This window comes from Fistularia commersonii, chromosome 10, assembly GCF_037954325.1.
Source record: "Fistularia commersonii isolate RoL2024-O1a breed Wild chromosome 10, RoL_Fcom_v1.0, whole genome shotgun sequence".
Taxonomy (NCBI): domain Eukaryota; kingdom Metazoa; phylum Chordata; class Actinopteri; order Syngnathiformes; family Fistulariidae; genus Fistularia; species Fistularia commersonii.
Genome location: NC_141293.1, coordinates 8,385,265 through 8,399,035, shown reverse-complemented (window position 1 = coordinate 8,399,035; position 13,771 = coordinate 8,385,265). Strand labels below are relative to the sequence as shown.

The following is a 13,771-nucleotide window of genomic DNA, read 5'->3' as shown; positions in this document are numbered from 1 at the left end:
TATAACAAATGAGATTTATTCGTACATATGCAGTCCAAATATACATATTAGTTTGAATATTTAAAAAGCATTGACCTACACCAGCCAGTATAAAGACCTCGACAGAATTCAGTGTTGATGGGGAAACACATCGGGAGGATAAGAAGCCTCTATGTGCATAACCTTCGAATTTAATCAAGTTCGTCCTGACACTATCATCCTTTCTGCTTGTCTCCATCTATTAAACTATTAGACACTAATAAACCAAATCCTGGCTCCCAAATATGACCCCTGACCACCATAGGAAATAAAGTCAAGTGAGCGCGGGGACAAACCTCAGGAGATCCCTGAAGGCTGAGTCCTGTTCCAGTTACATATTGTGTAGAGAGACCGAAAAGAGTAGGTGAGAAGGCAGTAAAAGATTTCACTTACAGTAAGACAAGCCATCTTGGGTACATCAGAGACCACAGGAGTCGGGCTGGGCTGAGAGCCCTTGCTACCTCATCCTCTCTGAAACACTATACATCCATCTATCCCAGCGAGCAGGAGCAGCAGAAGTGCAGGGTTATCCATGCCTTTAAACCAATTCCCTAAACTGCAACTAGACTAAAGCATAGGTTGAGGGCAGAGGTGAAGCGGTCATCAGCAGAGCCAAGACAGCATTATGTGAGGCAGTTAACCCAGCGACTAGTGATGCAACTATCCCATCTCCTTTAGAGCTGTGCAAACCTTGCAAGAGCATGACTCATCCGTAGAGTACAAAGTGTGCACAGAGCAGGAAAGCCTTCCAAACAAGGATCAAAAGCAATCAAAAAGAAATTACATGTCACTGTCAGGGAGGGATGTTATTGCTCTGAGTGGCTTGGCGGAGCACAACTTAAACCCAGAAGCTTCAACAAAATTCCAGCATGTTCATTTAGGGGAAAATCGATGTTGCGCCATCGCTGGGAGGCCGCTGCCCATCTGTAAGTTATTTATTTATTCATTTATTTATTTATTTCTAATTAACTGATATAATTGAGGGCAAAAGTAATAAAAGAAAGACTAAGAAAATCAAAAAGCAAGAAAGCTCCCTTTATATTTACCAGTGTGCAAATGAAAACCCTTTAGCCCAGCAAGACATTAACACAGTGTTCAATAAATATAGCTGGGGACATAATTTCCTAAATACTTTTTGGGGAATATGGGAATGACAGTGGTTACAGTTCAGTCTTTGGGATGTGGATTTTTATTGGCCAATATCCTGGTGGTGGGGAAATTGTGGGAAAGCATTTACAGGCTTGTAAAATAGAGCTTTCAAAGGAAGGACAGTTTTCAAAGACAGAAAATCATGACGAGATACAAAAGGGACTGTGAAACGTGTTGAATTTTTCATAAGAGACTGAATCAGTTCCGATCGTGTACCTCTTTCAATTTTTGAAAGCTGATTAACCTCCAAGCGAAGCAGCAAAGTCTCATGCGTTACAGTGTGTCTCACCTCTGCTAATCTAAATGTTTTACTGCCCTACCTTCTTTCAACTGACAAATAAACCCCTGTTCGATTGTCCACGTGTGAAATGGTTATCTCTACCTGTCCATTTGTCTGTCTTGTCTTTTTCTATCTTGCTTTTTCACCAAGTGTCTGGGCGTGAAGGAAGAGGGCAGTTGTAAGGGTCTCAGTTGCTCTGGCAGCAGACGCCCTTATTGGCCGAGTTCTGGGTGGGTTCGACAGTGATGGGCACTACGTTTGAGGCTGGAGAAAAGTCGGAGTCACTCCGTCCCGACATCTGCCTCTGTGACACAATGTTGTAGATGGCTGTGATAGAAAAGAAGGGTGAAGAGGGAATGAGTTATGTGTAGATGCCTGTAAATCCAACCAACAGAAGGACATATTGTGATAAGGACAAACAGCATGGTGAGACTGAACAACAACTGTTCTATCCAGACTCCTGGCAGCAGCGGAAGATTCTTTCCATCCTAAACTGGCATGTCTGTCATGTGGCAGTACCTCATCTCATTTTAGACATTCCCCAAATCTAGAACATACAACGTGTATTACATTAAAATTAAAAGCCAAAATATGCATGAGAAAAAATACGCCTGAGCGAACTTTTAAACCATTTAAAAATCAGCAGTGATTCAAAAATACCTAGCTTTTGCAATAGGTACCATGTACTGTATATTGCCCAACTGTGATACTGTAATTTGGACATCCAACTGAAAACGTATTGCCCATACTCAGAAAATAGATTACTTACCGGTTTGTAGCTATAATAGTTAATATTTCATTGACATTTTTACTTTTGTTTCTTGGTGTTAAAATTCCACAGAACAGCAATGAGTGAAAAGGCAATTAATGCTTACAAAAGAAAAAAAAAGAAGAAAATAACATAGCCATCACCTGACACAAAACAAGAAACTGTCTACAAGTAATCCTGATTTGGCAAGATACTAAGCAAGAAATGACAATAATGCTAAGTCCAGTGAATAGAGCCTGAATGCAGCTTAAAAACATCCGCAACATTTTAAACAAAGTGGAATCGAGCCACCACTCATTATGCAATTGACACACTCAGATAATTAATCTGTGTTGTTATTTTGGCACATGCTTTTGCATGACGTCTTCTTAATAATGTGACTTTTTTTAAAAAGTTCCATATTGCCCAAGCCCTGCTGTGGGGTGCCATTCCTTTTTCATGCAATTTTATCACATTCGTGTTTATGTTCAAAACTTCAGTAACAAACTGAAAGCCTATTGTAAGGAGGTCACTGTGGCGGTCAGTTGTTCATCTCAAGAGAGGTGGACTAATGCGGACTCGTCACTGTTACAACCAGCCTCCGACTCCAAATTGCAGCCAGATGTGGAAGTAAACGGCCAGGAAATAAAACCTGCTTGTTAGAGGGGCTGTGACATGATACATGATGATCAGGTGTTGAGTCTCATAGCACAGCGAACAACCTAATGGCAGATCACAACCCTATTTTTTCTAATCAATTTTAGGAAACTCCCAACAAGTACTTTCCCCCACAAGCCCACAAGAGTGATTACATTTTGAGTATCCGCCAGTCAGTGCAGAACAAAAAAAAAATCACAATATCTAAGGTTTTTTTAAATTATCATTCTAAGAAAAAATATTGAATATTAGTAAAACATTTTTAATATCAAAATATATACAGTTGCTACATCTGCAGATAGCATATGATGTAGTCCAAATAAGTCAATGAGATGATTGGTCATTATGAAATACCAACTTTTGCTTCCGAAAACTCATTACGATCTCCTAAAGTCTCCAAGACACAAACATATTCAACCTACTGTCATGGCAAGGTAAAGGAACTAGATAATTTACATATTTTAAGAGCTGGAATAAGAGAACTTTGACTTTTATTTATTCACATGTGACTCAGAATGATTATCAAAATAGTTACTGTTTCAGTTAGAAGTTGACAGCCGGCCCATGAACAAATCCCACACCATATCTCCATGATTTTTTTGAGAATAGCTATTCAATATTTAATACCAAAATAATACAACCAAAATGCAAGGATTTGGTTTTAATGCAAAAGAACATAAACTTGCTGCAGACAAATTTTATTTCAATTCATTACCGTTTTCTCTGCGACTCACAGCAGACCTGTTGCAACATTTTCATGTTGCAAAAAATCAAGATTCTAAAAAAACAAGTGTTGACACATTTTCATGATTTTAGAATCTACTTTGTACAGCGTTATTAGTTGTTATGAAATCCCTTAAAAGAGAATACTCAGACAGGACGAGTCTAGAGTCTGTCTGAAATCTTCATATGTGACGTTGTCTCTGCTCTGCTGAGTCGTTCAGTTCTTACTTGCCTGCTAATGCATCAACATCCTCTCAATGCCTCTCTTAATGAATCAATTAGCAAAATCATCTCAATGGGCTCATTGGTTTGGAGATTTTTATACATAAGAAGTTATGCAAGGTTTGGCAAAATGTAAAAACAGTTAAAGTACATGCAATGAGAAAATTGGATATGGAGTGCAAGCTGAATAAAAACTTTCAGACTGATAGTCCCTGAAACAACTGAAGTAGAGCTTCACTCACTGTTGAATTTCCCCCTTTATGACAATTCAGAATTTGAGTAGGTCATAACAGATGCTATTTACCTCCCTGTTACCTGTCACCTCCCTGAAATCTCTAACATCAAACACATATCATGGTTTAGCTATATAGGGCATTTGCCCACAAACACAAAACTGACATTTCAGAATTTCTGGAAAGCACATGGCCATGTGCTGGGGACTCAGGGTCAAACAATAAGAGAAACAGACCTGGAGGTTTGCTGAGACCGTTGGTCTTAGCAAGTCCCAAGTGATGGACAGTCTCTCTGGCAAATATACACGTTTTGAAAATGAAAAGAACATTCAAGATAGTTTTCCTCTGTATCAGTTGACTAACTCAGAAGGCTCATTAGATGGATTTTGCTGCCATCTAGTGGCCAACAATTGATGGTGTTATATAAAACAACGAATCAACGGAAATGTGACGCTTACTGACAAAGATTTATATAACAGCCATTTACCAACATCTAAATATAACACATTACCATTAAAAGCTTAGAGACCTTTCATATCCGTGCCTGTCAGGATCAAATGAACATTGAATCTCTGAACTGTTTGATGTTTAAAAAATTGTGAGAAACAAACAATGTGAAACCCACCTGTGAGTATTGTTTGGAAAGCTAGCTCCACATTAGAGGAATCCAATGCTGATGTTTCCAGGAAAGACAATCCATGTTTTTCTGAAAAACACACATAATGCCAACATTTATTAAAGGCTTGCATTACTGTACAACTTACAGTTTCATTGAACTGCATCTCACTTTTGTAGCACTGCAGACTTGCCTGAGGCAGACATTATTGATGGAAATGTTGTTTGGACAAAAAAAAAAAAAAAGACAAGAATGGTGGTGCAGTGGTTAGCGCTTCAGCCTCACAGCACGAAGGGCCCTGGTTCGATTCTGACGATGCATGTTCTCTGTGGGTTTTCCAGTTTCCTCACAGTCCAAAAACATTCAGCGAGTTAATTGGGAAAAAATGTGAATATAGTTTGTCTGTATATGTGCCCCTGCAATTGACTGGCGGCCAGTATACCCCACCTTTCGCAAAATGACATTTTAGATAGGCTCCAGGATAAGTGGCAAACGATGGATCAAAAACAAGACGGTCACTCCGGGAACTTTTTTGCAGCCATCATTCTTACCACTTCTTTCATTTGTTGAGAGTGTAGCTGCTGAATATTGTGCTCCTCACCATATAATGTGGAATGCAGTGAGATAAATAAAAAAAGGCATAAAAATAAATATAGTAGTTCACATTCAGATGAAAATCTTTTCACTAAAACTGTATTGTCTAGTGGGAAGGTTCCCATTCCAGACACAGGAAACTTGCTGTCATAATCATGGTCAATTAGAGGTATCCAGAGACTAAATTAGACAGCGAACATCTACTTTCGTGTGAAAAGAGATTTCTTGAAAAAAAAACAAAAAAACTGCATGAGCAGTTTTAAGAGAATATATAAATAGAAGATGACGATTCAGCCTTTAATATGTTTGATAAATGAATATAAACAAAGGGTCAGTTTGGGGCACCCCGAGATGTCAGTTGAACACTAAATTCTTCTCCCAGAGAGAAACTAGACTGGACTTCTTTAATTTTTTCCTTCAATGTGTTGCTGAAGAATGTATCAGGATTGAAGTTTTTGATCAAATGTTTATCAAAAATAACTGATGACAATACTACAGATGTTTGTGACGATCATGAGATCATCTGGAAACTTGAACCAATTACCCTTCAGATACATAAAATATATTTATAAAATAGAAATAAAGCTGCCATATTGGCAAGCCTACGTATCCCCTTTTAACAACAAAAGTGTCATTAGTAAAATCTCAAATTCAACAATGTTGTTCAACAAATGTAGTGATGATATGCTGTCACACGTTAACCCCCACCAAATAACATATACCTTTTCCCTCGTTGGCTGTTTGCATTGCAAATGAACTCAACATTTCTTATGTCCTCTCATTTCAGTCTGCCCTCAACTTATTTTAACTATTTTGTAGTTTTAGGTTAAAACTGCGGAACTCAACTACTAAGATATGTGAACTGGTAGGTGGATATGCTTTTGCAAGCACTAATCAAATGACTAGTTGTCTGCCTTTTTAAATATATTCTTGAAAAGCACAATGGAAAAATTCAATTGAAATTAAGAGAATGTTATTACTATTATACTTTTGGGGTAAAGAAGTGACCAATGGTGACAAAAATGCAGCAGACTATTGCCTCTCTGTTGTCCTTTTCAGGAGCGGCTTCACCTGCAGTTGCTTTGCATATACTGAAACACATGACATTTATGTAAATAGGATCATAAATCATCATTTATATCAATGGAACAAACTAGTACAGTAAGGGCCATTGAATGGAACAAAAAAAATATATTTTTTTCTGTATTAACTTAGATCGTCAAGACTCAGCCATTCAACTTTCTTAGGACTGGTCCTATTCAACCAAAATCGAAGCAAGTACAGCACTAAATCTGAAACAAGCCAGAAAATTCAAGGTCAAGCGTAGACACAAGGCTCAGCCACTCTAATATTAGAGTGTCAAAGCCAAGACGAAGCTGCCTGTAAATACAATAAAACTGCTGTGAAAGAAAGCAGTCAAGCCTAAATGGGGGTTAAATTATTTCTAATCAACCCATATGATCCAGTAACGTTCTTTCTTGAGAGTATCTAACATGATCTCGAACACACTTAAGCCAAGGACATTTGCCACTGGGTAGACGCTCATGTAAAATGCCTCCGGTAACACAGTGCAAACACTTAAGGGTGTTTCCTTTGGGAATAAGCGCACAAAAGCCAGTTCTCTAAATAGTTCAAAAACAACACAAATTCAATTTGGGCTCATTATCACCGCTAATGATGGACAACTTCCCAGTCTTCATATTATATGTGATCACATCAACAGGAAACTACTGGTTCAAGTACGTTGACTCAGGTACTGTGTCTATTTTAAATTGGACGATTTTGATTTGTCGCTACTTTATGCTTCTACTGCACTATATCAGGGAGATAAAAAATTGTACTGAGCACCTCATGTGATTTGTCTAGAAGCTTTAGTTCCTTTTTGGATTACAATATTTAACTGTTTTTTTTTCAGGAAAAAACATGTCTCCTAGTGTGTTGATTTTTTTAAAGCATGAACAAATTTTCCTTTGCATTTTGAGAAAACCAAATTCTTCAGCAATATAAAATATTCAAAACCCTTTGACTCAGCTTGAAAATGCATCTTCCAAAAACTATATAACAGACCGTTTGGGATCATGAAAAGTTAAGGTTTGGGAAAAATAGTCCTGAAAAGGACAACCTTTAAACTATCAAATACCTCAAGACCTAGAAAGAGCCCAAGATGCTATATATAAATATATATATAGAGAAAGAGATATAGATATATCTATATCTATATATAGATAACAACACACATAATGCAGCATTAACACTGTCCTAAAACTCAATTACAACAACACTGATGCGATTTGTTTACAAGTACAGAAGTGGTCTTAATACTTGTCCGCACAACACACATCATTAAATGGACCATACCTGCAAAGGCCTTGGCCTCGTCTGTGGGTACGGCTCGTAGGTGGCGTAGATCACTTTTGTTCCCCACTAACATGATGACTATATTGCTGTCTGCATGGTCCTGCAGCTCCTTCAACCAGCGCTCTGCGTTTTCATACGTCAAGTGCTTGGCAATATCATAAACCAGGAGAGCTCCGACTGCTCCACGGTAATACCTACATCATACAGGGGGAAGAGAACAATGTTTAAAGTTAAGTAGATTAGCTTATCTCATAAAGACCTGTCGCTTTCAGAATTCTTTACTAGTGAGTCACAAGGGCACTGAATTCAATGTGTCTCTGATCAATAACCCTGGTATAAACGGACAGAAAGAAGAAAAGGGAGGTTAAAATAGCTGCTCACAAAGCTCATACAAGTGAACATTTATTGGCATTCCAGATTCAAAATTTAATACTGCTCTGTGCTCAGTTCCTGAGAGGTTGATGCAGTAATAATTTAGGCTTGGCTCCTGCATCAAGGTGGACAACACTTAAATAGAACCGAGAGCTCGACTGAGAGATGAGGAGCAGGTAGTGATGAACTTTACACTTCCAGACCCATGACACAAGATTGCTGTATAGCTATTACCCCTGTCCGATCAGTAGATATTTTACCATTTAGGCATGGAAAATTACATCAAATACAAAGCAAGGATAAATTAGTCCAGGAATGTGTTGTAGTTTAATTACCCTTTTAGTTAATTGGCCTTAAATGTCTTATAAGTCTATACATATCAGCATTGGTACTTGTCCAGATATGTTGATCACAACAGATTGGTAGACAACAAAGGTTTGTGTGGGTAGATTGTGAGCCATTAAAAAGAAAAAACCTTTTAGATATTAGTCTACCATCCATTTCCCAAATGCCACTTGATTGAGGAACAGGGCAGCCAGTCGCAGATCTCTTTTCTTCTAACACACAGGTCATCACATAAGCTACTGCAAAATTCTTGCTAGCTAAGTGATCCAGTTAGCCTTCCAATTTGTATCTACAAAAGAAGGGATTTTAAAAATGAGTGGGGGAGCTGGACCTATAGAGAATCCAAAAACTTACCACTTCCACATGGGAGGAGAACTTTTTCACCATGTCTTAATCAAAGTGCACTTGTCTGATCTGTCACTCTATGGCTGCTGTTCCAGTGAGGGCAAATGTAGAGAAGCACTTTCAAACTGTTCAGTAAAACTACAAAAATATCGTCTATCCCAGAAGCATACTGAGTGTGGAATGTGAGGGAGTCAGCCTTTTCCCAGATGATCAATTTAGCCCAAATATCATTCCACCATGACTGGTGAGGACTGCTTGAGGTTGTCTACCAGCAGCTGTTATTCAGAAGATGCAACCCTAGCTGACTTTGCAGAGTAAGTTGTCAGTGTTAAGTAGTGATTTATTGAGATGTATTGTGCCATGAGGGTTCATGCAGTTATGCAAGGTACACCAACCTATATAAAATAAATAACAACACTCCGTGTGTGTGTGTGTGTGTGTGTGTGTGTGTGTGTGTGTGTGTATATATAAATATATATATACACACACACACACACACACACACACACACACACACACACACACACACACACACACATATATATATATATATATATATATATATATATATATATTCAATGTAGGAAGATCATTTTGACCTGGTCATAAAGGTAGCACGCACACCAAAAAAGGGTTGACATCCCTGATGTAGTCCAATTATTTTACTATGGAAGAGAAAAAGTAAACGCAGGAGGGAGAGAAATTACACTGTGTCTATATATATATATATATATATATATATATATACACACTGAACTTGAAAGAGAGATGAAAACACATGATTCTCTAATTTGGCGTTATATACAATTAAGTGTGTCTGTGAACAGTGGGTGCTCTGTAACTGGCTTAACTCACGCAGAGGTGATGGCTCGGTACCGCTCTTGTCCAGCTGTGTCCCATATCTGAGCCTTGATGGTCTTGCCCTCTACCTGGATGCTACGTGTGGCAAACTCCACCCCGATGGTGCTCTTGCTTTCTAGGTTGAATTCATTCCGGGTAAAACGGGACAGCAAGTTGCTCTTCCCTACACCCGAGTCTCCAATAAGAACCACTAAAGAAAAAAAATCCACAAGCAACCTGATTAAGACAACTTGAAAGCAAAATATTAAAAACCAGTTAGCTGAGCATATTTTTACATACGGCATTTGACATTACATTGATGTGAGCATCTGAGCAACACTGCATTATTTTAAAGCTGATGTTGTGAAGGCAAAATTACGCAAGACCTTTGCAAAGATGAACAGCAAAGTGCAAAGAAGTTATTCTGAACGAAGTGGGTTAATTCTTTAAATGAAATCTGATTCTATTTATCTTGAGTTTGCTGCCTTGTAATGACGTAACATATGTGGCTCCAAGCCGAGGTACAGCAGCACCTCAGGGGATGCCCAGTGCAGATACAAAATATGAAAACCATTTGCTCTTTCCAGGAAAAAAATACACAGTGACTGCTTCCATCCAGATGAAAAAAAGTTATCCACTCCACTACAGATTTCACCTGTCAAACACACTTCTGTCATGACTGAAAAGCAAGAAATCAGTTATGGTGAAGAGAAAAAAAACAGGCACCGTGATGTTATTACACAAGTTCTTCAACAGTTTAAAACATCACTGAAAAATAGCTTTTTAAACAGTAAATACAAAGGCTGGGTGCTCACCGAAGTCTACGATCAGTATTGAGGGATATGAAGAAAGAAAAAAAGGTACTCAGAAGCCTTTTATTTATTGAGGTTCAGATGACAGAATCTATTAAGGTATGGAAAATCAAATGTTAGACACATGACTGACAAATTAAGTGACCATTTTGCATCAACAGGAGCGGCTAATTTTCAATTTGTCTAATGTAACTGATTTCTGGATGATTTCTCAGAAATCTACACTAATTTAAACACAGTTTCATGGAATTGGAATGGTATTTCTGATTTTTTCAACTAGGAGCCAATATACTTGGACTAATTTTTCATCTGAAATGTACAGAGCAAGTTTGCAAAAAATGTTAAATTGTTAAATTGCTAAATGATGAATAACAAGAAATTATGATACAACAGTTGCATGATATTAAATATATTTAAATGTAATGTCTAACCCTGATGCAGTAGGCTAGAAAGATTAAGTTCTGTCAGAACAATTTAATTAAAAGCAAGAATTTGCATGCAAAATAATTTATACATTTCGGTACAATCCCTTCCTCACTGATCTTATTTGGCAGTGTGAATAATAACTTTTATAAACAGTGAGCTGTTTGGGTTTTTCAGTGCTCATTAAAGAATTGTGAGAATAAAGACAAAGGCCTTTGTTCAGTGTTCTCAACTACATGTTTTAAAAAACACATTATGTGTTGGTGGGATGACACTTTCATGAGTGTTAGTCAGCAAACTACTTCCACAATTGTGAGATGAGTCAGTTTGTTAGAAGGAACATGCCGACCCAACACACCAGTGTTCTATTAGGAAATAGGAAGTTGATATGGAATGTTGAAATTGCCTTTACAAACTCCTCATTGTGTCTAGTCTTACATTTAAGTATATACAGCTTATTCTTAAGGGAAATTGTGCAAACTGTGGTGTTAAAAATGTCCATATTTAGGGCTGACTGAGGAAAACGGAGGTCTGATGATTTCACAAATCTTAATTAGATTAAAATGTGAATAAAATAGATAAGGAGTCTGGAACCTGAAAGCCTTTGGGGACAATGTATCCAAGCAGTGACTTGGCCCATTCCAATGTCAGAAAAGAATCACTGACACTCAAACCTTGGGTCCAACACAAAAGAAGTTGGGCGGAGGACAAAAAACATTAAGAAACTATTTCCAGGTTCTCTGCCATAATACAGGAAATATGATGGCTGTGTTACACACCCATACACATCACTATTGTTTGCATTTTCCAGCTCAACAGACACGACAACAAGAAAATACTGATCTGCTTTATCTTTTCAGTGAGACTATATTAGATTCCTAAAATGGAGAGAAGGTAAGCATAGTAACGACTTATTTCAAAGCAGTGCCACAGAGGCAAAGCCTGGGTATCTTATACCTTAACAGCTTTTCTGATGAATGATGGTGGTGATTTTCATGTTGTGAATAACATGTATGCATCTGCAGAGTTTCTAAACAAGACGGCATTAATTCAGTAAAGTTAGGAGAGAGATCTGCTTTCAGATCAGCAAAAAAAATGTGAAAAGATTTAAAGGTCATTATTTTAAGTCGTCTACCAATGAGAACACAAAAAAATGTAAGGCTTCAGCAGGACAATTCAGGAGTTGGTATGGAAAGGACTAAAGGTGACACCCCATTTGACTCACATTATCAAAGAGTGAGGAACAAAGGGAGGTCTGGAGAACAAATAAACGGAAATAATAATAATCTCTTCTGATTTAAACAAAAGATTTAGAAGTGGCTAATGGTGCCTTATCAGAGTCCTTGCACTACTGAGCACAATTTAGATAAATTTGCTCTTTGGTACTGTGTCACTTGGTCCAAAAACAAGGTGTGTATGTGGTTTCTCTGGGACATACTTTCTGTGCATGAAAGTGCGCGTACAGACACACGCGCACACACAGAGAAAGGACACACCATGCAGGTATTTCCAGTTTGACCACACATGCTTGTTTAGGGATATATACTTGAGCAGCACTGGCAGTTCATTTCCCCTTTAGATATCTATAAAATAATCACCCCCTTCCCATCTTACATTATTTGAACACATGCCCATATATTTTTTCATGCTTCATAAAAATACGGGCTCATCGGGCAGCGTCTGTTGTTTTTCGAGTCAATTCAACCCTTTCTATCCTTCACTATCTCAATTAGTGAAACGGCATATCAATACGTCCAATCTGGTGTATTTTCCTATGAAGAAGAATTAATGAAATGGAATCTGACCGAGAAAAGTTCTAGCATAGAATTGGGCGAGTAGTTATACATTTCATAGTTTATAAACGGTCGATATTACACCTGAGGGAATACAATACAAGGCAGGAAGACAACCAGGAAGTCATGCTGCATGAGACCATTAATAAGACATCCTACCATTTTTAAAGCTCATTTTGGGTGTTAATTAGTTTGATGTTTTAAAGACAATGAAGTAACGGTAGAACTCAATCAGGAGCACAAACTACCTTGACAAGTCTAAAGGGAGGCTGTTTTGACTCGTCAAACCCAAAAGATTATAGCATTTAATTGACCGACGCTGCATCCCAAGACGGTTGCATCATCGGCCTGCGAGATGAGTCCACAACAGATACCGCCTAGCTCCGAGTCCATTTGAGCTGCTGGCTAATGTTGCGATCGCAGGGCCGAACAGCGTTAACGTTCCGTTGTGTGTCCCTCCGCGAAAACAACAGCAAAGACGAGTGCCTCGCAACCGCCGTTGTGTTTGTCTCGGAGGGATACGTGTCCTCCAGGAATGAGGGGCAGCCACTTGTAAGAACTTGGCATCAAGTGTCGCTCGCGCACAGGTGAGCTTCATTTAGCTGGAAGTAAGCTAACTAGCCGTATGATTAAAAATAAAGAAAGAAAGAAAAAACAAAGCGACTCACCTTTAAAAAGATAGTCATATTCGTCTTCTCTGTTGGTCATAGTTTCTTCTTTTCTTACGTTGTTGTTTTACGTCACTGTTGGTCGGGCAAACTTCTGGTGCATTCAGCCTCTCGGACCCCGCTTTACGACTTCAGCCTCTCACGGAAAACAGTCAAAATGCCTCCTCAGAAGAAAATGACGAGTAGCTGTGGGGATACAATAATATTACCTGGTTTTCAAACGGGTTTAAAAAAAATAACAGCGGCGACCACTAGTAACTGAAAAAGTTTCCTTTTGCCTTCCTCACCCACTGTCACTTGTCATAACCGGGACTGCGACGTAACGTCAATTCCATCCCGCCCCTTCTTCGCTCCTAGTGGTCGATAGCGGATTGACACCTGTCAAGAACGTGGAGTTGATTGGTCCGCCTCGATGTCGTTCACGGTTTAACAACCGTGAGTTGGTTTGGATGACGTCAGCTGCTTCTCCGAGCCCCAACAGGTAAGACGACGAAGCAGTAGTATTAGTTGCAGTAGTAGTTGCAGTGACACCAAGGGCAGATATATGTGATAGTGATTATTATGATAATTCTGAA

General features: G+C 38.5%; 1 protein-coding gene across 2 annotated transcripts; it reads right to left on the bottom strand.

The window, feature by feature from the left end:
• Positions 1–13,539, bottom strand: rab11al (RAB11a, member RAS oncogene family, like). 2 transcript variants are annotated; one of them, XM_086153566.1, is made up of 6 exons: positions 13,484–13,537; positions 13,197–13,382; positions 9,516–9,711; positions 7,599–7,792; positions 4,656–4,736; positions 1–1,774 (listed from the first exon to the last, which is right to left on the bottom strand). In XM_086153566.1, exons 2-6 carry the CDS (start codon positions 13,234–13,236, stop codon positions 1,635–1,637), a joined length of 651 nt encoding a protein of 216 aa, XP_086009692.1. In that variant the 5' UTR covers positions 13,237–13,382; positions 13,484–13,537; the 3' UTR covers positions 1–1,634. The 2 variants fall into 2 exon arrangements, with proteins under 2 accessions (XP_086009692.1, XP_086009690.1); XM_086153564.1 differs by having other exon boundaries at positions 13,197–13,539.
• Positions 13,540–13,771: the final 232 nt, after the last annotated feature.